Here is a 26,665-nt window from a genome sequence, read left to right as displayed (position 1 = left end):
CTGGAACAGAAAAGAACATTACATACAGAAGTTTGCTCCTTAAAGACAGATCACATGTTCAATATTTTCTGAGGAATACCTTTTGGGATTAGGAATGTAAATCAATTCTAATGAGTAACAAGAGAGAGACAGCTGTTGTACTGCTGTAGTACCAACAGAAATGGGAAAAATAAGCTTCTTTCCTCAGAAGTTCCTTGGTGTTCTTTGGTTTCTATGAGGAATCGGTAAAACTAAATGTTGAGGATGGCCTATGTAAATGTAGGCAGAGTTGATAAAAGTTCTCTGAATTTCTGCAAATTCAGTTGTTTTACAACCCTATTTTCAAGACTGGACCTTGCTAACAAAACACTATTTCTCGAAACACAGAAACAATTCACCTGAGAAGTTCCTCTTCCAGCATCACTGCTTACGAAGTTAATTTTCAAAAAGGCAAGAGTTGCTATAGAAAGCTTTCTTATTCCACCTGAAGGAGGTTTGACTGCATAAATCTAATTCTACATTTTCTTACCTGAAAATCACGAATATAAGTCAGGAAAAAACCGAAGAAGGAAAGTGACATAGACCATTCTGCTGCAGTAGTGATCATGTGAAGCACATAACCCTTAAGTGACAACAAAAAAAGAATAATTCTATGAAATTTCATTCAAATGATCTATAATTTTTCTCAAATAAAAAACCTGTAATATTTATAAACCAATCTGCGTTCTGAATATCAACCCCTGGTTTATTTAACATATCTCTAGAATTAAAGGCAGACATTAGAAATAGTCCTAAATGATCTATCATAGTTTCACCCACAGCAAATAAAATTTTCATTTGAATAACTAAGACAGGAGAACTTCTACTCTACAACCAAGAAGTTACTACCTTTCCCAAAGCCACGAGTCATTAAATGCCACTAAAAAAAGTTTAAGTAAACGATGCTCATGATAAACTTAGTGCTATTTTTTGAGCATTAAATAATATATGGATTCTAATTAGGAGAAGCTAGTAAATTATTTCATTTAGTCATTCTCACAAACATGTCCTATCTAGGGCTGATTCTTTAAAAATAATTTAAAATAAAATGCCACCTGAGTGGTTTGTGAAAACAGATGGACTCATTTTATTACCTATTCAAGTATATGTCCCACCTCGCTTTTTCTCAGTATCAGAGATGCTATGTCCATTCAGATATCCACTATATTGGAACCCAAATGCAGAGTCCATAATAATAAACTTCCAGATAACAAAAAGTAGGAAAATAAATTTTTTTCAATTCAGAAAACAAGTATTCTACTAATAAAAGATTTCAGTCAGGTATATTGCATACTATATCCACCTTTAGAGGAGTCAATTTCTGAGAAAACTCTTTGCCATCACAATTCTCTTCAGATTTTGAAAATGTTCACAGACCACAAAGTGACAGGAGAATGTGGATGGTTCTACATAAACTCTATCATTTATAGAAAATAATCCTAAGACATCACCGATTTTTCTACTGAAAAACTTTTATTGTTAGTAGTGAAATGAAAAATACATCAAAATCAACCAAAACCATCATCTTTACTATAAAGCTAAGTTTTATAGACTCTCAGTTCTTACTTTGTCCTCAGGATTCCAATGGAGTTTCTGTACTATATCAGCGCCAAAACTGCCACTGTACAAAAGTGATGAACAAGTCAGCACTGTAAAAAAAGTAAGTCAAGGAAGAATCTCAGGGAAGACCTGTAAGTTTAATTTAAAACAAAACAAAAATCTCTTTAAAGATATAAAAGGATTACACATACATTTGTTTCCAAGGTCCAAACCCATTTCTTGAAGACATCATGTTACATGGCAGTAGTAAAATTTAAAATGTGCCCAGAAGATTACTATGATGCATAGTCAATCCCTCTTTGCTCAATAATTCATTAGTTCTATCATAAGCTTTTGCTACATAATTGTTCTCAAGGAGGGCACTAACTAATCCTTCCTGTCTTTGAAGTAAGTATGATTAGGCTAGACATCATCTTTGTTTCTAGCTCAGTCACTAGGTCCCATGTAAAAATTTGAATTTCACGTTTCAAATTCTTTAATTTAGGGTTTACTAAACCCAAGAATATCACCCACAAAAGGCCTACTTACGATATGCCAACTATGTTCACTTAAGTTTTGTTATTCAATTCCAAGTGTAGCCACATTCTACAGCAAAGGATACTGCTAAATGCACTTACTCCACACCAGATAACCAACAGTAGTCTGATCCAGAAGACTTGTTTGCCGTGAATTTTGGGCTGCATTTGGTAGGAAAGGATAGTCTGAACAAACATGTATAATGAGCCCATGCCAAAGGTGAGCACAGCTCCACATACATGTACAGCAAAAAAGGTGGTTTTCTGAGAAGTAAAAGGAAGAAATAAGTAAATAAAAGAAACCCCAAACGCATCGACAACACAATATTTAAAAGCACAAGCCCAGCGATTTCAATAGGACATTCACTGAGTGGAAAAGTTCTGCAGATTCTACAAATTATTTCCTGAAGTAATTTTCCCTCAGTACTCAGCATAAACCTGAGAATTACAGTAATCCATATTACTTCATATGCTACTACTGAAAACATGATAGTAATTATTCATTTACACATTAAATAATAAATTTTAGAAATAAGTAAATTCCATAGTATACTAAATGGTGATATGGGTTATAGAAAGAGTAGAACAAGTTGAAGAAGACTAGGATGCTTGGGAATGCAGAGGGTAGGGAGTCTCAACTTAAACCTAATTAAAATCTAAATGCAATTTAAAGGCTCAAGAAATTAAAACATCCCCCCTTGTCTCTAGTTTGATTGGTTTTGATAAATTATACAATGAGGGATTACCATAAATTGTAGTTATCTTCTCCTTTACCTTACTCTTTCTTTTCACTTTTTAATTATTTTTTTTCCTTTGCCTTACTCTTATCAGTATCCATTTACATTTTACTCTATATGTCCCTGTTGAAAAGTGATGACAGTAGTTCACCAAAAATTCTACTATCAAAGGCCTTTGGTTGAACTGTATTTTTCTAAACTGATGCTGTCTGTATGTCATTTGCTTGAGAAGGTACTATGCAGCACTTGGTAAAGAGGGTATGACGAAGGTAACAGGAGAAGAGAGGTTAGGTTAGGGGTTGGTTCCCTCCTTCTACAATCAACTGTGCTAATTCACATAGAGTCCACTTTTTTAGTTGAAGGTGCAAGAAGTTTCTAGTATAAAGAAATAAAAGGTTATAAAGCAGAAACTAACACACCATTGTAAAGCAATTATACCCCAATAAAGATGTTAAAAAAAAAAAAAGAAAGAAGAGGTAACAATTTATTTGCCAATGGCATTGGTTTCCTTTTGGAGAGAGAAAGTGCTACTTCGATAAGGTTTGGGGTGTTTTAACTGGCAATAAGTTATGAGCATTGGGAAGGGAAAAAAAGTCATTGTTACTACCACTCTGGGTAACAAAGAAAAAAAAACATTCAGCACCCATAAAACATAATACAAAATGGTAATATCTTCTTGGTTCATGTGAATTTACCTATATATGTAGATATATGGATAAAGGCTGCAAAAAATGAAACTGACTATTTTAGGGCTAAGAGCAAGAATATGGGTGAATTTTTCTCCTTAAAAATATTCTCGCATATATTTGTCGACTGAGGAGAAAAAAAAACACAACCTAAAAGTTGAGAATTATATTTTATTTGGCAGACTTTCTGAAGACTTCAAGCCCAAGAGGCAGCCTCTCACATGGCTCTAAGGGACTGCTTCAAGACAAAAGGGAGGAGCCAGGACATACAGGAGTTTTACAACAAAGAAGATTACTGTTAAAGAAAACCAGGTATCTCAAATTAATTTTGTGCTTTTCTGTTTGGAAAGATGCAAGAGTCGGGGCTTACTGAAATCATTCCATTGATAAGCACCTTAGCTGTCTAGGGCCAGTATCCAGCCCCATCCTGAGTCCCCTCAGGGTGCACTGTTGGTGGGTGGCTGCAGGCCATCCATCTGTCTCCATCCTGAGTTTCCTCAGGGCTCACTGCCCGGGTGGCTGTAGTGGCTTGATGGCTGCAATACCCTTTGTTTACTGAAATGGCAGGCAATGTTTTTCATTCATATATTGATGAAGCTAAGTACAGATATAGCCTGACCAATGCCCACATGTGATCAGTACACAGTTCCATCAACAAAATCCTGTAGTTAAAAAGAAAAATAAAGAATGGAGGGCATTTACTACTGTATTTTTATAATCAAAAGAGAGGTATATAAAACTGGTTTTAACTGCCCAGCACTTCTGCTTAATCCACTCAATTTTGTCATTTTAGAGACTAGGAAAACAGCAAAAGATCTTGAAACGGGCAAGAGATTATTCTTTCAATGGAATACTAGAGCCTCTGGGAATGGTTCCACAGAAGTGTGAATTTTACTTGTCTTTGATTAGGCTATTTTGCAGAGAGAACTTGTGCAATGATGGATATTATGTGTATAAACAAAAGTTAACTTATTGAAAATGCATAATAACACAAATAATCCATATGAATAGAAATGCATATTGTGTCCTATTGAATGAAATTGACTATCACTCTGTGAATAATGACCAGTTTTGCTAGCTTTGCCTCTATCTGTAAATTCATTTGAGCATTCCTTATCTGACTATAAATGTGTGGTACTTTGATTTCTCTTTTGAAGTGGTTTGTATTACCTACTATTCCTCTCATTAATAAATTAAATACAATCTTTGACATGTACAAAAGTCACGATTTTATCTTCTTTAAAAATATATCATTTAACAAAGACAAAAATGTATTCTTTGACAAAGACAGAGAAATTACAGAGATATGTGTGGTCAGGGGCAAATGTTTGCTACAGAACTTAAAAACTATGTATTGAGTGGCCTGTAATCTTCACCTAAAAGCAGTTAACGAAATTTAAGAACTAATCTTTATTCCTTCCAAAGTCTCCATGAGGATAAATTTTCTAGGAAGGGAGAATGCCATGTGACAACAGAGGCATAAATTATAGAGTTATGCTGCCACAAGCCAAGAAATGCCAAGAGTTACTAGAAGCTGGGAGAGAGACATGGAATAGATTCTCCCTCTGAGCCCCCAAAAGGGAACCAACCCTACCAACACCTTGATATCAGATTTCTGGCCTCCTGGACTCTGAGAGAATAGATTTCTGTTATTTTTAAGCCACCCAAATTGTAGTATTTTGTTATGACAGCCCTAGAAAATTAAAATCGATTTCTGCCTAGTTATCCCTTTCAAGTTTCCTTGAGGATGAATATCCTAGTGCCAACTAAAGAATGTCACTCGCCATCTGGCCCTACAAGGATTGAGTCATTAGCCACGGTAGTCATTGACCTTCAACACACTCTGAAAGGAGCTCAGGACAGAGATCAGGAATGAGGCACTCTGCTCTGTGGAAACTGGCAGAACAGGCCTTCAGACAGTTAGATGTTTTCAGGAGACAATTTTATGAACCCAATTTCTTGCATCTTCCCATACTTAGAAAAGCACTAAAATCATTAACTAAGATATCTGTGCCTTGTGACTAGCAGAGACCTTCTACTGAGATGTGTGTTTGACAGCACGTACCCTTTCTCCAATAACACATATATGCTGACCTCCCCCCTTAACCTCTTTGGAGCAGTCTCTCAGAGCTATCTCAGAGGCTGCCTCCGGGCTATCGTCCTCAGTAAGTCCCCAGATAAAACTGCAACTCACATCCCTCTCGTTGTATGTTTTTATTTCAGTAGACATTAGGAAGGGAAATATTCCTAGGCACTGAGGACGCATATTTGTTTTGCTGCATGTTTTTTTTTCTTGTGGCTGTGCGGCTTGCAGGATCTTAGTTCCCTGACCAGGGACTGAACCCGGGCCCTCAGCAGTGAAAGTGCGGAGTCCTAACCACTGGGTCACCAGGGAAGTCCCTTGCTGCATGTTTTTATACACACTTGTTTTCAAAGAAATTAAATATGTATTTTTTTAAGTCAGAGTTTTTGTGCTAAGTACTATGTTAGGTGCTGGATATACAATGGTGAACAAAACCACTGAGCTATAATTAGTGGAAATATATCAACTAAAAATTTTTTAAATAAATCTAAAAAACATAGATAAAAAATTAGACTATAAGAAGTGCTGCACAGAATTAGTTTCCAGAGGCTTGGAGAACACAAAGAAAGAAAACCTGAAATATATAGGAGGAAATCTATTGACAAAAAAAGACTTCCCCGAGGAAATATAGTCTGCCTATATCTACTTAGGCTTGGGGCTGTGGAACGTGCAACAGAAGAAACAATGTATGAAACAGAGTAAACCGGTCTTATTTAAGGAACACAGAAAGACCCGTGTTATGTACAATATTAGGAGGGGAATGATGTAGAATGAGGCCAGACAGGTAGATAGTAGCCAGATCACAAAAGACCTCTGAGTTAATTAAGCAGTTTGGCAGTTTAACAAATTATTTTTTGCTCTCTTGATTCTATCTCTTTTCATGTGACCTTGGACCTGTGAGCTTTAAACAGCGGTACAAGGAAACAGAATGAGGTGTACATATATTTCCAAAAGATTACTTTGGCTGAGGCATCAAATTAAAGGGATGTAACAGTGAATGCAGAGGAACTATTAGGGAGGCTAGGGCAGTAATCCAGAGGAGAGGTGATGAAATCTAAACTGGTTGAGAAGGAGATGGTAGAGACAATAGAAATGAAAATGGAGAGAAGCAGATGTTTTCAAGAAATATTTAAGAGATAAAACCAACAAGTCCCTACTTTAAAACAAAGTGCTTGCCTCTCTTCCAAGTTAAGCTAACTGTAAACCATTTATAGACCTGGTTTGTGTACAATTTTTCCATATATGAATCAACTAGAGTTTGTCTCTGCAAAAGAGAAGTGGGGACAGGAGAAAGAGACAATGCATTCACCACTTTAAATAAGCAGTGAAAGTTTACATTAGAAAGGAAGGAAGGAGAACTGTTTGATGTGTAGGTAATGCTACAGGGTCTGCTTATAAATAGGGTCCAGCAATAATTTGCAATGGGTGCTATTAGGAACTGCCATTGGAATTTACTGGACTGTGTAAAAAAGTATCAGTTACTAACAGGAGTAGTATGCTATATGTGGAGGTCACTTTGGAATCCATTTTTACCATACAGTCATGAGAGATATTGTTAAACTGATCAAGGGATAACTGGAGCAAAGAATCACTATGCATATACTAAAAACCTCCAAATGCGTTTTTTAAACACTGAGCTATACAAACTGATTAGGGAAGGCAGGACCCTATTTGTGGTAGACAGCTAGCTAGTTGTCCGCAAAAGTTTTTGTGTCCCTTCCATAGTATAGAGTTGCCCTGGGAACTGATGCCCAGCAAGATTACATTTCCCAGCCTCTCTTATATCTAGCAAAAAGGAATGTCAGTGGAATGATGCGAGTCACTGCCAGGTCCAAGGTTCTAAGAAGTAGGGGTGAACTGTGCATGTTCTCTTTGACTGTTTCAGGCAGCTAGATGCAGAAGACCACAGAGTTTTAGGGAATTGCAGGGCCCAAAGATGGACAGTGTCTGGGCCTTAAATCACCGTGGGAGGAAGGCCATCTATCAACCAAAAATACCTGCACTGGATGCATGTATGTAAGAAATAAACTTCAATTGTGCTGTATGTGTATGGCTGATTCATTTTGTTGTGCAGTGGCGGCTAACACAACATTATAAAGCAACCATACTCCAATAAAAATTAAACAAACTTCAATCGTGTTAAGCCACTGAAATTTTGGACTTTGTTATAGCAGCAAGCATTACCCTAATATCCACTTGGATTATACTTATAGAGTTTACTAGTATTAACCATTACTAAAAAACTGAAAAATAGGAGCATTCAATCAGAAGCATTATAGGAATGGAGAACTTTGAATAAAAAAGAGAGATGGAATATGCCTTTATACATGTATTTGTATGATGAGGGTGTGTCTGTATGTCTGGATAGTTACTAGATGTCAAAACAGGTTACCAAATGTATAGACTGAAACTCTAAAGACTGCAGGGATTAATAAAAAAAGCACCATATGCTTAGGATGCAGCTGGTATTACCAAAGACTCCTCTGAAAGAACGTCAGTAGAAAGGAACGCGGAGACTTTACAAATATTTGCTGAAGGCTGACTGCTACCTTAACATAAAGAATTCCCTGAGAAAAAAACTGGAAAAGCTACAGCTCCTCCCTTGACTTCCTCATTTAAGTGGCTGGGCACCTAGGGATGCAGGCAATAAACAGGAACATCTAAACAAGAATATAAAAGAGGTAAATGAGTGTAACTTGTTAGGCATAATGAAAAAAGAGTTTAAGTCTGTAATTATGTCACTTATAATTTATGTCAATTCTCTCTGGTCTTAGAGTAATCTCCAACTAAGTAGTAATAAAGAATCTAGTAAGTAAAGAGTCCCGAGGATCTTTAAAAAGTTATAATAATTTGTATTTGTTCAGAAGATTACTGAGAATGAATTTTTCTAATTTCTAAGAGGGTCAAGTAATTTAAAGGCAGTGGATTCCATTTTGTTAAGGCAAAAAACAATAACTACATGTAACTGAATCTTTCAGGTTTTCTTTCTTAGCATGTATTTTTATGTACTTCAGGAAAATACCTGTGCGGAGCTAAAACACAAACCTGGAAGTTTGCCACAATAGAAAGTCCTAAACAACTCAGTAATCCAAGTACAAGGCCAGCCTTGTTTAATTTGATGATACGACTCTCTTCAGGATTCAGAGCATGAACTTGCTTATAACGAACATAAATGGTCGCAATGCCTGGGAAGAGATAATCGGAAAAACAACAAAGTAATAAATAACTAAGGAATAAAGTTGCCAATAAAGAGCTCACAAAGGTCACGGCTATCCAGAAACATAGAGTTTCCTTTTAAAGCTAATCTGATAGAAGAAAAAACAATAAAAAACAAACAAACAAACAAAAAAACGGCTGCAGATTTTAAAGAACTTTTAAGGTTGCATTGTGAAACTACTGCTACCTCTGTGTGACTGAGCAAGTCGTTTGCCTCCCGTAGCCCTCATATTAAAAATATTTAGGAAAGGGCTTCCCTGGCGGCACAGTGGTTAAGAATCTGCCTGCCAATGCAGGGGACACAGGTTGGAGCCCTGGTCTGGGAAGATCCCACATGCCACGGAGCAACTAAGCCTGTGCGCCACAACTACCAAGCCTGTGCTCTAGAACCCACGAGCCACAACTACTGAGCCCGCATGCCACAACTACTGAGCCCGCATGCCACAACTACTGAAGCCCGTGCACCTAGAGCCTATGCTCCTCAGCAAGAGAAGCCACCGCAATGAGAAGCCCGCGTACCACAACGAAGTGTAGCCTCCGCTCGCCGCAACTAGAGAAAGCCCACGTGCAGCAACGAAGACCCAATGCAGCCAAAAATAAATAAATAAATTTATTTATTTATTTTTTAAAAATTTAGCAAAAATTTAAGAGATAAAGTTTGATGTTTTCTGAAAATCTCTAGAAATAAATTTTACATAAAACACAAAATATTCTATATGATTAGCATTAAAGTCTAAAGTAATTAGTTCTAGAACACGTATAAAATGAAAGGCAAAAAACACCAAAGGATTATTTGCCTTGCTCCCATTTCATTTTATTTCAAATTACTACAACTTGGCTCGATCAGATATAGCAGTCAGTTACACAGAAAAATAAAACCCACTTGACTGTCCTTATTGGTTAAGAATCATTTTTTTAACTTCAATGTTTGACCTGACCAAATAATAAACAGCATATGGAAAAATGCAAACATTTTAAACAATCACGATTGATGGAAGAAGTATTATTTTAGTAAACCATTAATAAAAAAATTGGTTCAGGGACTTCCCTGGTGGCGCAGTGGTTAAGAATGCACCTGCCAATGCAGGGGACACGGGTTCCATCCCTGGTCTGGGAAGATCTCACATTCCGTGGAGCAACTAAGCCTGTGTGCCACAACTATGGAGCCTGAGTGCCATAGCTACTGAAGCCCATGTGCCTCAAGCCCAGGCTCAGCAACAAGAGCAGCCACAGCAGTGAGAAGCCCGCGCACCGCAACAAAGAGTAGCCCCCACTAGCCGCAACTAGAGAAAGCCCGCGTGCAGCAACGAAGACCCAACACAGCCAAAATTAAATAAATAAATTAATTAATTTCAAAAAATAATGAACAGTAATGTAAAATACTGTAGTAGAACTCAATTTCTTTGGCATTAGAATATCACTCAAAAATCAAAACATGGTTCCACAGCTATCCTCAAACTTCTGAAGTGTTTATCTTAAAGGAATTTTGTTGGGGTCAGCTGTGGTCAGTGTGTTTACAGCTCTTTGTCCTTTATTGGTTGCTTAAGAAATCCACTTAGGGCCTCAAGGAATATTTGGTTATACTTTACAACTTCTATAAGCAAGTATATTTGGTTATACTTTACAAGTTCTATTTCTATAGTAGTCAAATAGCCTTATAGGTATTTTTACAAGATTTCCATAATTTAGCATTTCTAGAAATTATTTTTACTTTAAAAGAAACATATCTGTGATCAATGATTTAGTGATAACATTCCTTCAATTGTAACTAGAAAGTAAAATAAATAAGCCAACAGTGTTGAAAGAAGAAAAGGGCAATTCAGCTATTAATTTTGATTGTTAAAACCACTCTCACTACTTACATAAAACTGCAGCAATATTTAACATTGCCCCAAACAAGCATTTTTCTGGAGCTACTGTACCAGTGTCACTGAAAGAAAAAAAAAAAGGTATGAGGATTTCTCATATTAGATTTAGTATACACATGTATTTCTTCTAAGGGATAAGAAACAAAAGGGGTTATTTCAAATCCTTTATCTTTTTATAAATCTATGAGCTCAACTCTTACATAATTTTATAATAAGAACATGATAATTTGAGCTCGCAATACTTGCCTTGTTCACTTTTTTCTTATATCACTTAAGGTTATTTCTTTTTCACATAATAGAAATCACTGTGAATTGATAAAAAAGCTATCCTTATTATGTTAAGGCTGCGTTATTAACTTACATCAGTCAGGCGGCACGTTTACCTGTCTCACCTGAATATTCCCTAAACACCAAAGGACCTTTCATGATTCTTTTGGCATCTGTTATTCTCTGCCTATAATTCAATTAACACCCAATTGTTTCCTGATTAATTAAAAAAAATATTTATCAAGCACCTACCAGCATTGTCAGACAGCATTTTAGGGACAGGAACACAGTGGTAAGTACAAGAGACCAAGCCCTTACCCTTCTAGAGATTCCACTCAAGACAGCCTTGCTGACTCACACAGCTCTCAGTCCAGACTTCTATTAAAATCACAGATCACGCTGTGCTGCAATGTGTCTGTTACATGCCTGTCTTTCAGCGCAGGGTGAAACGCATAGATCCTGATTAATAGCCCACCATTTACTACTAACTGGGGAACTTGAGAACATTCTTTTATATACCTAAGATGGTTCCCTATCTGTGAAATGGGGCTATCAATTCCCTCCCAGCCTCATCAGATCAACATGAGGAAACAAAACTGCGGTCGTGCATGTGAAGTGTCTAGCACAGCAGCAGACACACAAGAGACACCCAGTAAATGTTAGTTCCTTCCCCTTCTCTCAAACTACTGAAAAGATTAAAAAGACAAAGTCTTTAGCCTCAAATTGAAGTACTATAGGAAAGAGGTAAGAAGGATCTCAACTCAGACAATGTAATGGGAATAAAAAAGAAATGGAAAGTCATATCTGCTAAGGAATCAATAAGATTTGGCGAACATTCGGATTAGGTTTAGGAAAAGTAAAGCATCAAATATGAATTCTAAGGATTGCTCCTTCCCACTCTAAAATGTTTCTTCAGACACAAAAGATTTTGTTACTCTTTGATCATCTTCAGGGAGTGGGGATTATGTTTCGTTGTTGTTGTTCCTTCTACCTTTCAAGTTTTCAAGCATAATGCATATGTATTATTCTTATAATCAGAAAAAAAATCCATAATTTTAACAGTCATATTCCAAATGATGCTCCTGTTTTGGATTACCCCATAAGTAAATAACAGCACGCACTTCCAAGATGGCTGGCTAAGTGCGCTCTGGATCGGAATGACAAACTGGCCTATAAGTGAAAACACCCGTCAGCATCGCACTTCAACCCAGCAGTCATCAAACTATTTTGATCACACACCATCAAAAAAAAAATTGTCTGATCATCATTATATGTTATTTATCATATTATTATACATATATTAAATATAAGTTTAAATAGGTTTTTTTTTTTTGGCCGCACCGAGTGGCTTGTGGGATTTTAGTTCCCTGACCAGGGATTGAACTCAGGCCCTCAGCAGTGAGAGTGTGGAGTCCTAACCACTAGACTGTCAGGGAATTCCCAAATGTAAGTTTAAATATTTTGAAATAAAAAATACATAGAAGTTCTAAAAAATTCTTCTTATACCCCAGTGGCTAGTCTCATGCACCCTACTTGAGCATTCACTACTTGAACTAAGAGAACACCTGAAGCACACTTGCAGTGGAATTGTCTTTGAATTGTGAATTGTCTTTGAAGTGAAATTTATATTTGGTTATGTCTTTTGGGGACTTTAATAATTAAGCCTTTTAGGTAGGGTCTATGAACTGAAAGGAATTCTGCAGAGTATCTATTCTAACTCAACCATTGAATTTAAATATATTAGAATGTTGGAGAAAGTTCCCCGTGCAACAATACTAAGTTCATTTGCAAAAAAGTTAAAAGGTAGAAGGACAGAGACAGAAAAGGAAGTGCCTGGGGTCATATTGATCAGAGAATCACATGCAGTACCATTAGAGAAATGAAAGTGAAAAAGAACTCAGACAAGTTCTCTAAGGGGAAATAAAAATGCTGAAGGACGCTCAGGAATATGTATGCTCTCCTGGAGTTACTAAAGAATGAACTGGCTCCTTAAGCTGCATGTCCCTCTAGCAGAGTGGTAAACAGAGGTGACTACTTATCAAAATTATTCCTAGAACTGGAAACTTAAATTCTAAAATATCTTTGGATTTTGTAAATCTTCCCAAAGTGGACTCAATTTGTTGGTGTCCTTTGTGCTACGCCATACCATAGTGGTAACAACAAATGTAATGGCAATGCCCTGACCTCTTCTTGACATTTAAAAAAGATAAATTTAGCCTTTTGGTTTATCATCCTTTAAAAGTTCACTATTTTCTGTGTTGGAAAGGTTATTTTTCAGAAGGTAAACAAATAAATAAATGAAACAACTACAACAAACAACAAAACAAACCAAACTCTGGAAGGAAATCAACCAAACCATTAATCACCTCTGGAAGGGCAGGAACTAGAGGGAGGCTGGAAGAGTCTTTCACTTTTTATTTTTATAATCACTCTAATAGTGTTTAAAATTTGTTATAATAAGCACATATTGCCTTTATAATTGGGGGGGAAGAGGGTTATGGACATAGCACATGCAATTGAGTACCCATACTTACATCATGAGTAGTTTTGAAATTTCAAAACTATTATCAATAAATTTAGATACTTAATGTGTCAGAAAGATCTAGGCAACATGTCATAGATCAGCTCGGTGCTTTGTGACCGCCAGGAGGGGTGGGATAGGGAGGGTGGGAGGGAGGGAGATGCAAGAGGGAAGAGATATGGGAACATGTGTATATGTATAACTGATTCACTTTGTTATAAAGCAGAAACTAACACACCATTGTAAAGCAATTATACTCCAATAAAGATGTTAAAAAAAAAAAAAAAAAGAGTAAGAGCACAGTCTCTAGAATCAAATGGCCCAGTCAAACTGAATCTTGGTTCCATTAATTACTGAGTCATGTGCCCTTGGACAAACAACTTAATCTCCCTGGACCTTATTTCCTCCTCTACCAACTGGGGGTGATAGTTCCTGCCTCAAAGGGTGGCTGTAAGGATTCAATTATTTAAGACCTGAAGAATGCTTAGAACATTACCTTGTACACAGTAAGTGGATCAATTAATGTTTGTCATTACCATTATTTTTTAATATTATTATCGTTGCTCTAGCATTTTTTAATGGTAAGGGGAGAATAATTCCAATTCTATCTTCTGAGACCTCAAATAGTTATTTGGAAGACAAGGCACTGAGGTGTCACAATTCACTAACTGAACCTTAGCCCTCTGTCTCCACATTTCTCTATCACATAGAAAGAGCCAAATACAACTTCCTTTTTATGTTCCTTTCACTGTTGTAATATCAAACATAAAAGTTGAATTTTAAAATGTTAAAATTGAATGTTGGGTTCAATGTTAAAATATGAATGAGACATACCATTCTCCATAAAAGAATACATTTCACTGACCTGATATAAGGCAAAACAGGGTCAACATGGTGAAGTGTTATAGCAGTGATATATGAAAATATGAAAGCAGCAGCCGTCCAAATTACAAGGGCTGAAGGAAGGAAACTGAGGCCTTGCTGAAACCACCACATCTCAAACACGTCTCCTGAAGCAGAGAAAAACAAATTAGAAAAGATTATTCACGCGGATTTCAGCTATTCTACTTTAGCCATCCCATCCCACAACCTTGTACTTATCATCCTCAGCTGTTTCACTTCTCATCGGCCCCCACACCATCTACTGACACCTGCTCTCCTTCAGTTTCTCAGTTAATGGAACCAAGATTCACCCACTTGCCATATCTAGACACTATCTTTCTCCCCCATCTTTCCACACGTAACCAAGGACCAAGGACTGTTTATCCCACCTCCTAAATTTCCTCAAGTCTACCCGTTCCCCCATCTTCACTGCCACTACCCTACTTAAACCACCATCATTTCTTGACCAGATAATTATTATAACCACCTAGACTTGACTTTAAAATCAGAATGAACCTTCTAATTCTAAAATACCAACCTGACCACTTTATTCTCCTCCAAAGAAACTTTTAGTGCCTCCCCTATGCCCTTATAAATTGTCCTTCCTCCTTAACATGTCTAGAAGGTCTTTTTTGTTGTCCAATCTCTACTTAACCTTTCTGTATTCCTCTCCCGCCAGTTCTGTGTCTGCTCCTAGTTCCTTGCCCTAGCTGTCATCATCTTCATCACCATTACAAAAGCAAACACAGGGTTTACTGTGCCAGCAAGGCTACTAAACACCTTAAATACATGATCTCATTTACTCCTCACAACAGAATTATAGAGGTTAAGAGAATTGCCCATGGTCATAGGGCTGCAGTAGAGACAGGACTCAAACTCAGGCAGTTCCAGTCTAACACCAGTCACCATGCTATACTGCCGCAGCAAACTTCTCTCAGATCGTCAAGTGTGTCATGCCCTCTTGCGCACCTTTGAAACTTGGTGCACGTTGTTTTGCCTGGATGACTAGAAGACTATGGTGTCACCCCTCCTGCCCCACTACCACCAGTTAACTGCTATACATTTTCAAGCCTCAGCTCTTCTAGCTTCCGCTGTGTACCTGCTTTGTTCCCAACAGCAGGCTCACTTCCCCAACCAGGTCATTCATCACACTTAACTGTTACTCGCTTGTTTGGTTTTATCTTCCTCAATAAACTTGAAAGGGCCTACATATACACATACCACTTGTCACCATTTTCTCCCTTAAATTCCAGACTGACGATGTTAGTAAGTAATAAGAGGTCAATAATATGAATTAGAAAATATTAATGTATTTTCATGCATTTAATTAAAAAGAATAAATACAGAAATATTTTCAAATTATAAGAAATTACTCCTACACATGTGAAAATAATTTCGTATTTGGAGGAGTATTTTTTCATAGTGTGATGGACTGAAATCTAGTATTTCCCAAGGACTCTGTAAAAACTTACAATTCTAATCTCCACAATCCTCCAAAGTGCTCAGCTTCCTCATCTCAGACTGACCTTCCAGATAATAAAACCTCAGCCATTTTTGACTTGTACTTGTCATTTACTCTGATCATCTGACTTGCTGCTAAAATATGTACATTTAAATCTTGCCAAATAAGTTTCTTTTCCTTTATCCCTAAAGTCACCATTATACACTTGATTTGAGTAATTTCCTGTCTGAATTGTCATAATCTCCTCTTTTCCGTTTTGTTTTTTTTTCCTGTCAGCCCTTAACATTCCATCAATTTTACTCTTCTGTTTAGCTAATCATGACAGTTCCTTGCCAAGTTCCTATAGGACTTTCCCCAACATAAGTTTCTGGGACAATAATTCTCAATTTCAATAAATTTTGATTAACTTCTAAAATCTTTCATGTTTCTCCTTTCATCTCTTTAAATGTTATTTTGTTTTTGTTTGTTGTTGTTTTTGGTTTTGTTTTTGCAGTATGTGGGCCTCTCACTGTTGTGGCCTCTCTCATTGCGGAGCACAGGCTCCGGACGCGCAGGCTCAGCGGCCATGGCTCATGGGCCCAGTCGCTCCGCGGCATGTGGGATCTTCCCGGACCGGGGCACAAACCCGTGTCCCCTGCATCAGCAGGTGGACTCTCAACCACTGTGCCACCAGGGAAGCCCTGTTTCTGATAAATTCGATTCTAAAATCTTTAGGAGTCTAGTTCCTTATTTGTTGGTTCTGCCAGCCCTTGTACATGTGTTTTTCTGTTTTTGACTATGAGCTCCTGTTTGGATGATCTTAACTGGGAGTATTCTAAGAGGCTTAGATTAAGGGTGAATCATTCCAGGGAGGGTCTGTATTTACTTTTGCCAAGCACTCTGGCACATTATGAACCTGGGCCGACTTTTAATTTCTTGGCTTCCAGGTTTTTTAGACCATGTAGATAAGTAAATTTGAACCATGAATCTGAGTGATGACAGGTCCTGTAGTTTCAAGTTCTTATGTGGTATCTTTATTCCCCCACCTGGAGTTGTGGTGAAAATGAACAAATTTCTTTGTGATCCCCCTTTGCCAGGAAGGAGATATTTTTCCTAGCCCACCTTTCATTGAGTGTATAGATTTTTGAGCGTCCTGGCTTTGGGGGGAGGTGGTTCTCCAAGGCCATGAGTTGTACAATTTCAAGCAGAAATATTTACATTCTACTTTTTATGGAAAAGTCATCCCCTGACACACAGGCATCATCTACACAAACTGTATCATGTGAATAGTGTCTCTGGAAGTTGTACACCTGGGAGGTCAAAGGGGTATGAATTCTATCTCTCTACCTTGGGTGGTGAGCAGGGGGAGCTTATCATTTACCTTTGATTGTACTTTATTTCAAAGGTCCCAAAAGAGACACACTACTGGTTTACTACTCTGGTGTCAGCTCTCTTCGACTTATTAGTCCTGAGAATTTGTTTCTTTCCTACGTGAACTGCTATGCATTTACAAGGCTAATATATTCAGCATTTCGGTGTTTTGGCAAAAGGGATTTTCAAAACATTTTGTCCACCCCATTGCTAGAAGTATGACCTCTTTGTTTTAAAACAAAGAAACAAACACTACAACTCCCAGAATTCTGTGGGTCGCATTAGTCTCAGGTATGTTGGAAGGAATGGTCCCAGCCAGGTTCCAGAGTAGTAGATAATGTCAGAGAAGAGAGTAGGAGTGGTAGAGATAGATGTCGGAGGATTTCACTGGAGGGACAAGTAGGCGATGGTTCATTTCAAAGTTGGGGGAAAGCACTGTCTTCCTCTAGGGAGAATGGGAGAGCCTATTTTATTTTATTTTACTTTTTTTGGCCACCCCACACAGCTCACGGGAATCTCAGTTCCCCGACCAGGGATTGAACCTGGACACAGCAGTGAAAGCCGGGTATTCTAACCATGAGGCAACCAGGGAATTCCCACATGACCTCTTCCTTTAATTGTTTTTTCATGTCCAAATCCTTCCTAGTCTTCAAAATCAAGCTGAAATACCATCTTCCACACACAACCTTCCCTAATCCCTTTGCATCTGGAAATAAACACCCCTTCCTCTGAGAACATTTGATTTGCACATCTCTTACAGCTCAATATCTTCTAGAGTATAAAAGTTTGGGAGGGTGTCTGAAGTGGATAAAATCCTTGGTGAGGGACTTCACTTCTCTGCCCAAGCAGAGAAGAGGGCCTTGCCCACAAAAATTACTCAATAACCCAAACCAAGTTCTCGTAAACCCCAAAAAGGTTCATTATTTTTCCATTTCAGTACAGGAGATCCCCAACTTAACGACAGTTCAACTTAGAATTTTTCCACTTTATGATGATGCAAAAGCAATAAACATTCAATCGAAACCTTACTTTGAATTTTGACCTTTTCCCAGGCTAGTGATATGCAGTACAATATTCTTGTGACAGCGAGATGCAGCTCCCAGGCAGACACAAAAATCACAAGGGTAAACAACCGATACACTTACCACCATTCTGTACCCAGACAACCATTCTGTTTTTCACTTTCAGTACAGAATTCTATAAATTACATGAGATATTCAGCACCTTATTATAAAATGGGCTTTGTATTAGATGATTTTGCCCAACTGTAGACTAATGTGTTTTGAGCAAGTTTAAGGTGGGCTAGGCTAAGCTACCATGTTCCTGTAGGTTATATGTATTAAATGCATTTTCAACTTATGATGTTTTCAGCATACAATGGGTTTATTGAGACATAATCCCACTGTAAGTGGAGGAAGATCTGTTCGTACTACCGTTTTTCCAGGCTATCCAGATTCTAAGGCCTCAGAGTAACCTTAGGTTTTCTCATCCAAAGCCCTCACATGTTGTCACTAAATGACGGCATTTCTACCTTCAGTCACTGGCAACCATTCTTCTTCCTAGCTGCCAGTGTAAACACTCAAATCAGATTCTCAATTCTCTTGGCCTATTTTTTTCTTCCCATCCATCCATTCTATGTGCACTGCCAAATTAACAGTCCTAAAACATTTTTCTGCTCAAAAACGTTTTATTAAATAAAATTGTGCAAACTTGGGCAAACTTCATTAATTTCTCTGAACCAGTTTCTTCTTTGAAAAATGGCAATAATATTTTTGGTAAAAGCTGCACTGTCTAATATAGTCACCACTAGCCACATGTGGCTATTTAAATTAAAATTTCAATTGATTAAAATAAAATAAAATTTAAATTTCAGTTCCTCAGTTGTACTAGACACATTTCAAGTGCTCAAAAGCTACAGGTGTCTAGTGGCTACCATATAGGATGGTGAAAATATGGTACATTTCCATCATCGTGGAAAAGTTCTATTGGACTAAGCTGGATAATTATTGCAGGAATTACACTGACATAGCACAAGTAAAGAACCTAAACACATTGCTGATACCGGTAACTTTCAGTAAATGGTCTAAAATAATACCCGCTTCAGAGAGGTTTATTCAAGAACTAAATAAGATAATATATGTAAAGATGCTCTCATAGGTGGTCAATAAATGTTTGTTCCTCTTTTAGAATGTAAAAGACAAATTACCTGTTTTACAAGTTCTCAAAATACCAGTCTTCAAATCTGCCCAAAACTGCACCTTTTGTAAATCCTGAAATCCACACACAAAGAAAATAGAGGTTGTTTCGACCCACAGGCTTTTAAAACATGTAAAATTTCAAGTCAATGCACCAATCTTGTTCATGGATAGAACACTATGCTATAGCATTATTAACGTTTTCTCTTTTTCTTTAAAGAGTTGACACTTGTGTATTTTATAATGATGTACCATCTGGAATTAAATAATATTTTAAATCTGGGATATCAATTTTCTCATCCTTTCTCACATTAGACATCTTTCGCTGATCTCAAAAAGGATAAAATAAAATGAAAAACACTGAGTTCCTTCCCACAGAAGGAAAGACAATAATGAGGAAAGAATGATAGCTTATTATTAAGCCAAATAAAGCACTGACTAGTCCCTGTGATGCAATGGAAAGAACACAGCTGTAAGATCAGATTTATCTAAGTGCAAATCCTAGCTTTATCACATCCCAGCTGTATGATTTCTGGCAAGTTACTTAGCTTCTCTGAGTTTCAGTATTCTGATTTGTAAGGTAGCTCTGTTCCTCAGAGTAGTACAGAGTAAGCATACAATATAATAATGAAAGGTGATTTGTACAACCACAATTAGCCACAGGGATGGGGAATGACAACACTTCATTCTTTGTATATATGAATCATCTTGGATTCCTATCTCCTTAGGCTTTGAGGGTTCTAGTTATCTAAACTGACAATTTAGAGGAAAAGCAGGGCTTGAAATAGTTTACCAGTTTGCTAAGGACTACTGAGAAATTTAAGTGCACCGACTAGGTGAGGAAGACTACTATTGCCTATGTATCATCACACTGGAAAGCTGGAAGCTTGGCTGGCTAACTGCCAGCCAAGCAAAATTAGAATTTTAATGGTTAACAATTTAAGAAACTTTTCAAGATACTTGAAAATATGCAGGAATAACCTTCATATAGTAGTGAAAGTGTTTAACAAAATGTTCTTGCATCTCTCACCTATCTCTGCTTTCCTTGAAGATCTGTGAATCAGAACTGCAGTTACAATTTTTGAATTTCACAAATATTTAAATGCCACCAGTGAAAAGATGAATTCCTTACGCTGTCTCCTCTAAGTGGTGACTGCTTAGGAACAATAAAAAAGTAAGTTCTGGATATTCCAAGTGAAGAAATAAAGCCCTAGGTACACAGAATCATGCCCAATGCAAAGCATAATAGTAAATGGTTATTTTTCTAAACTCTAATTTGGCCTTCTAACAAATGTAATATTCTCGTAACGGTTAAAAATTAAATAGTCTAGAAAATAAGTAACTGTTTTACAAGTTGGATCAAATGTTACAGGGAGAGAAGTCGGGGAGAATCTGATGATGCACGGCAAATTAGAGCTGCATTTGGGTACTGATTTACAAACTTAAATTGGGAGAACTAGGAAAATGTGGTGTTTTGTAAATGTATCCTAATGTAAGCACGGTTGTGAGGATACAAAGGACCAGCCATTTACCTTTCGGTATTGGGCTTCCCGCGACAAAACTCCGCGTAGACTTGAGCTTCGAGTAAACACAAGGTCACCACATACCTCAATTTCAAACCTTCCTCCCCTTTCTCCCCCCCACCCCGCAAAAAGGAATCTGAGCCCAGGAGTGACAAAGGGAATGCATACTCAACCACGGTGTTTCATGGGACTGGGGCTAAGGTTCTCGGTAACCGCTTAAAACAAATAAAACCAAAGAATTATTTACACTCACCGCTACCTTCTTCCGGAAGCGCGAAGCACTTGGATGAAGAGTTGGATTAACGCGTTGTTTGGTGCCGGGAAAAGATGCGAGAGGCAGAGCTCGGTCGGGCTTGGGGCAAACGGGGCGCGGAGAAGAGGGGAGCTGGGGGGAGAGAGCAAGAACCCGGACGTAAAGGTGAGTAGCGGAGACCTGAGCCCAGCCTGCACCCACTCCCGCCCCCCCGCCAAGGCCCCCTCGCAGCCCGCCCGCGGCTCCGGCCAGCACCTGGTCCCTCTCCCGCGCGTCGTACAGCTTAGTCTTGGAGGCAGGGCGAGCTGGCACGCGACTCGCGCGCCCACCGCGGGGGTGGAGGGCTCCCGGCAGCGTCCGCGTCCCTACTCTCCCGATCCCATTCTCTGATATATACCCCTTAGTGGGAACTAGGGCCGGTCCTCATCCCCTTTTTGGCCTACCTTGCTTGGATGTCTCTGCCCGTACTGACTGCCGGCTCCGGAGGCTGCCGGCAGCACAGAGGCCCCGAAGCGCGCACCCGAGCAGCTAAGCCGGCCCCGGGACGCGCTCTCCACTAGGGGGTGCGCGCTCGCGCCGCCGCCTGTTCCGCCCCTATATCCCTTTACGGCAATCGCGAAAGTGTCGTGAACGTGCTGCCGCGGATCAGAGTCACTCAGTCGGCTGGAGGCGGAGGTCTGTTTCCAGGGGTGTGCTTTTGGGGGCCGGGGTAAGGCTGCGGGGCTCGGTCTTTGGAAAACGGCCAGGGTGTGAAGGGTATGTCCGGGGACACGACTCTCAAGAGGGCTGGAGAGATGGCTGCAAGCTCTGGGGTGGGGCATTGGAATATAGCTGTGTATGGACTCGCGCGAGGCAAACGCAGTCCTGCCTCGCGCGCGCTTGTGAGGAGGGCGAGGGGCGACTGCTCCTATGGCCCCGGATGGAGAGATTGATATGGGGCATTGCCAGCGGTAGAGTGCGGGGGCTGCTGTGCTGGGAGTCGGGGTGGGGAAAACCTCGGCGGCCCGGACTGGGCGGGCCGAGGGCGCTGCCCGCGCGGAACCGACCTTGGCTCTCAGGTCCACACCCTCCTGCTCAGGTGCTGCCAGGTCCACAAACGTATTACATCCTGTGCCGGATTTGCCTTCCCTTTAGCATACGGTGCTGGTGATTCGTGGCTAGGGCCGCACTTCTTGGTCAGCAACTTTTCTAGAAATTTCAGGATATATTGACAAGCTCTGAGGGTTGCCAGCTAGGGCTTATTTCAGCAGTATTCTTGGAAGGAGAAAGGACAGGAGGGTTTGCTAGTCTTTGCCGGTATTCCAAGAATACTGGATGAATGAGATCTTTACGTTTAACTTGTTTTTTCTCCAGTTCGGTGCTTGGCGTTTTTATGTCATTTTTGACGTTTTGCATCATTGGTATTAATATATAATTTTGCTTGAAGTCTCAGTTCATTGATGAATCCTTGTTACGGTAGTAGGCAAATTCATAATTATCTTTAAACAAATGTTAGTGTCTTGTATGTGAACAAAGAATAAAGATTCGGTTTCTACTCTCATACTAGTAGGCATGTGTTCAGTGGAGGTGTTGAATTGACTAACAACCCAAGTAAGACTGGTGAAGGCATTTAGGGCGTAAGGACTTTAGAACCATTGGCGTTCACGTAAAATTCCAGAAATTGAAGTTCTAAAAGCAGTTTGCTACATATTCGTTTTGTGCTGAGCAAAAGCTAGTCAGAAGCCCCTTGTACAACTTGTCTTTACAGCCCTGCCATTTAAGAAATAAGCTAGATAAATATGCCTCTTGTATTAACCTGTTCTGACAGAGGTGTCTTTATTTGTTGTCCAGGTAATAGATTATTATTGAATATTTACAATTGTGGTTTCATAACTTCATTCTTCTTCCTCTCCCACACCCAGTCTCTTAAAATTTACGTTATAAACACTATTATATATTTGATATTTAACTGTAAACTTGTTTTATAACCCCAGTTATATTTTATTGCATAGTCAATGTGTTTTCTAGGCAGCAGTAGACTTCTTTAAGCTGGCTAAAGTGCTGGTGATGTTCTTTTTGAGGGTCACGCTGTGCTGTCTCTTTCAAGGGAATAGGAAAATAATCTACAAAATGCTAGGCTTTGGCTTTGTTTGTTTGTTTCTGGAGGAAGTTGCTTCCTTTTTTTTTAAGGAATGCAAGATTTCACTTCAGCAAAACAGTAGATCTAAATTGTGTTACACAGTACTGTTTTAGCTTCCAAGTCTGCTGAAAAGGCTTTTGTTTCTGCTAACTTGTTCTATGTATCACTTGTTAGATAATGCTGAATGTAATCCTGTGATCCTATTAGTTTTTTTTTTAACTTGCTTTTTACAATTTGCTCTGCCTCCCAAATATTGTTCGCCATTAGTATTTTCCTCTAGTCGTGCCATAAAAGTGGAAAGAGCTGTGTAGTCACCAATTCCTGTGAGAGGACTATAAACATACTGCTGAATCAGCACAGCTCAAAACTTGGAACCCTTAGACATGGGAGGATGGGAATTCTGGAATTTCACACTACAGGTTGGATATTGTGTAAGCTTACCTTATGCTCTGCTGAGCAGTTGGAGATTCCTTTTTTAGTGTGATACTTGTCAGGTGTTCCCCAGTGCTGAACACAGGAATAATGTAGGCAGCATGCTATTATCCTCAGCTGCTATAAGCACAGATGTTCTACATCATAGATTTAAGGTCCACGAATTTTGTATAATTTTAGTAAAGGTATTCATTAAATATCTCTGATTTTATTTTTTGTACCTTTGTTGGACTTTTCATATAAATATTCGTGCCTGCACGAAGAAGAATTTGGGTAGACCATATGTGCCCCCTCCTCTGGATTCCCACAACAGTTTGTTCACAGTATAACTTAGCTGTTTACAAGACTCCCCACCACTACTTTGAGCTTGAGAGCATGGATGGCATATTTCAATCCTTCTGTTTCCTCAAGGGTCTAGAGCAACTAGGTGTTCATTAAATATTAGATGAACCATATTTGTTCATTGTTCCACAAATAAGTACTGATTACCTACCTAATGTTAGGTATGGTCTGAGATTCTGGGAAAAGAATATTAAGACATGCAAGGCCCCTGCACTCCTGTGTCTTACATACCAGTGTGGGGAAAAGACCAAAAAACAACAACATCTAGCAAAAAAGTTCAAAATGTGGTAAGTGCTATGAAAGGAGTATCACGTTTGAGCCAGGTTATAGCAGAGGAGGGGAGTTTGCTGACTACAAGTGGAAAGGTTACAATAGGTATAGGACAGTACAATAGGTATAGGATCAGTATTAACATAAACTGAATTCCCGGTGATGAGAATTTTTAAACGTTTAAAATACTCACTTTTACTGTTACAATTTATCAGAACATTTCCTCAGTTAACAAATAGGCTGTGCTACAAAATTATAGGAACCTTTTCAAGCTAATTGATGGCTTTCTATAACATCAGAATAAAATCTTAACTCCTTGCCAAAGTCTATAAACCTCTGCATTGTCTGGCTTTTCAAACTTTATTTTATCCCACTCTTTCATATGGTTTACTACTGCCCAGCCATAGTGATCCCAGAGGTATGAATAAGAAAGATAAGCTCACTCTTGGGTCAGGGCCTGTTCTCCCTTTCTTGGACTGTTCTTCCCCTTGCTCTTGGAATGGCTAGCTCCTTCTCTTCCTCTGAATTTGGTATAAATGCTGCGTCTTCATCGTCTTCAACCACCTTATCTAATAAAATGTGCACCCTCAACTATTTCCTGGCTCCATACCTTGTTTTCTCCATAGCGCCCATCACAGTGTGTAATGTTATTTGCTTGTTTACCTTCTTTTAGTTATTTTCCCATTGGACATGGGAGCTGGGACCATGTCTATCTTGTTTACTGCACTCAGATATTGGTTGAATGCGTTTGAAACTTGGAATCCATTTTCTCATAAAAACTTAGGACTGGTGGCTAGGTTTCTAGGCTAACCAGCAATAATTTTAATTTCTTGCATTAATTTTTTAGTTCCTTATAGTGTGGGTAGAAAAATGACATTTTCTCCTCAACCTTTTGGGCATAAGCTTGACGTTAGATAAAAATCTCAAGTGGCTAAAGTAATTTTTGTAATGTTTGTACCTCCTTTCCATATTCTCATCTCACATCCTTTTCCTCTTTCTCTCCATAGAGTCTGCTCTTCTATTGTAGCAACCTACACTGTCCTGCTCCCTTGGTATGCTTGCTTTTCACTTGCTGAAATTCAGAAATGCCTCTTTTCTCCTGATACATTTTTCGTGGCAATAGCCTCCTGGTCTCAGGTGATGGGAGGAAGGAGGAGTGGAGATGGATCTGTGGTAGTGACAGCAACCTCTGTGGCTACCTGTTGAAAGCAAAGTAGCTAACTATATATGTCAGTGGCAACATGTATCTGAATTTTTATTTGAAATCTTGTTACTAATAAGCTTCATGGAGACAGTGTTCCAAATTGAAATATTCTCTTTTTTTTAATGTATGAATTATATAATGACTAGATCTAGAAAGGTTTGTCAAAATGTAGATTTTTCTAAAAGAGAAATAGAAGGAAAAAAAATCTAGGTCAGAAGGGGAAAACACTTAGAAGGAAGGTATCAGTTTATCAAATAGTCCTGCCAAATGCTCAAACTTAAAACCATTAGGATCAGTTGCTTGTAGCTGTTTAGTGCCAAAAGCAGGCCAGCATCCTCAATATGTCACTTTTTAACTATAGGAGAATGGAACACTGCAATAATAAAATATAAATTGAGTTGGCTAAACATTTTATTACCATTTTAAGTAGAAATCCGTAAGAGCTGATTGAGTATAGCTCACCAAATACGAAAATACATCATTCAATTTGACTTTTGAAAATTTGGCTGCTTTATAGCACAGTATTTTGGTGGTTATCAGTCTGTCATTTCATCTAAAATGATTTTGTGACCAGTTGTTTGACATTGTATAAATATTACTTTAAAACAGTTTTAATCAGTTGCTTTTGGTACAGTTGGGTGTGTGGAAGAATTCTTTGAAATAGTAGGAAATTAGCTTTCATTTGACTTGGCTTGAAAATTATTACAATATTTTTGTTTCAGAGCACTTCAGTTAGTTAAATTGGGGTACTGATGATTCTTTATAGATTTTTGAAAATTTATTTAAGTCAGTTAATGACCACAATAACTATTCCCTAAACCAATTATTGAGCTACATGATTGACTGAGGTTTGGGATGCCACTTTAGATCATTCGTGACGTTGAAATTTTGGAATCTGTTGTTTGGGGAATAGAGAGAAGTCATGGGCATGTTTTGCTACCAGGCCCATTGTTGAGATGTGCTAGACCCTGTATCACATCCTGTGTTCCCACAGTGCGGCATTTCCGGGAATTTCATATCGCATTCTGGATAGCTTTCTGCCAGGACATCAGAGTACACCTGTGTTGGTTCAATGCCACTACCCTTTTAGTTCCATTAAGATTTTCTTTTTTTTTTTTTCTTTCCTGTTTTAATCCTTTTATGGCTTCTCTTCCTGCTCACT

At 38.5% G+C, this 26,665-nt stretch overlaps 2 protein-coding genes across 6 annotated transcripts in view; one reads left to right on the top strand and one right to left on the bottom strand.

The window, feature by feature from the left end:
* DRAM2 (DNA damage regulated autophagy modulator 2) overlaps nt 1-21,697 on the bottom strand; it is a 71,414-nt gene extending 49,717 nt beyond the window's left edge. Inside the window, exons 1-9 of one of the 3 annotated variants that reach the window (XM_022584095.2) lie at nt 21,580-21,697; nt 21,137-21,268; nt 19,372-19,435; nt 14,337-14,481; nt 10,678-10,745; nt 8,645-8,784; nt 2,180-2,255; nt 1,585-1,667; nt 509-601 (exon numbers count right to left, since the gene is read on the bottom strand). In XM_022584095.2, coding sequence (XP_022439803.1) covers nt 509-601; nt 1,585-1,667; nt 2,180-2,255; nt 8,645-8,784; nt 10,678-10,745; nt 14,337-14,467 — 591 coding nt within the window. In that variant the 5' untranslated portion in view covers nt 14,468-14,481; nt 19,372-19,435; nt 21,137-21,268; nt 21,580-21,697. Of the gene's footprint in view, nt 1-508; nt 602-1,584; nt 1,668-2,179; nt 2,358-8,644; nt 8,785-10,677; nt 10,746-14,336; nt 14,482-19,371; nt 19,436-21,136; nt 21,269-21,579 lie in introns of all 3 variants that reach the window. The other 2 variants (XM_022584091.2, XM_022584094.2) reach the window with 2 other exon arrangements.
* A 14-nt stretch (nt 21,698-21,711) lies between these two features.
* CEPT1 (choline/ethanolamine phosphotransferase 1) overlaps nt 21,712-26,665 on the top strand; it is a 35,938-nt gene continuing 30,984 nt past the window's right edge. The window contains exon 1 of one of the 3 annotated variants that reach the window (XM_022584090.3): nt 21,712-21,811. The gene's annotated coding sequence lies outside the window, so the exon portion shown is untranslated. Of the gene's footprint in view, nt 21,893-26,665 lie in introns of all 3 variants that reach the window. The other 2 variants (XM_022584088.3, XM_022584089.2) reach the window with 2 other exon arrangements.

Source organism: Delphinapterus leucas, chromosome 1, assembly GCF_059928025.1.
Source record: "Delphinapterus leucas isolate spDelLeu-1000000601 "Yukka" chromosome 1, BTC_Dleu_Yukka2, whole genome shotgun sequence".
In the NCBI taxonomy this organism is placed as follows: Eukaryota; Metazoa; Chordata; class Mammalia; order Artiodactyla; family Monodontidae; genus Delphinapterus; species Delphinapterus leucas.
Note: the sequence above shows the minus strand (reverse complement) of the source record. Positions and strands in the feature narration are given on the sequence as shown.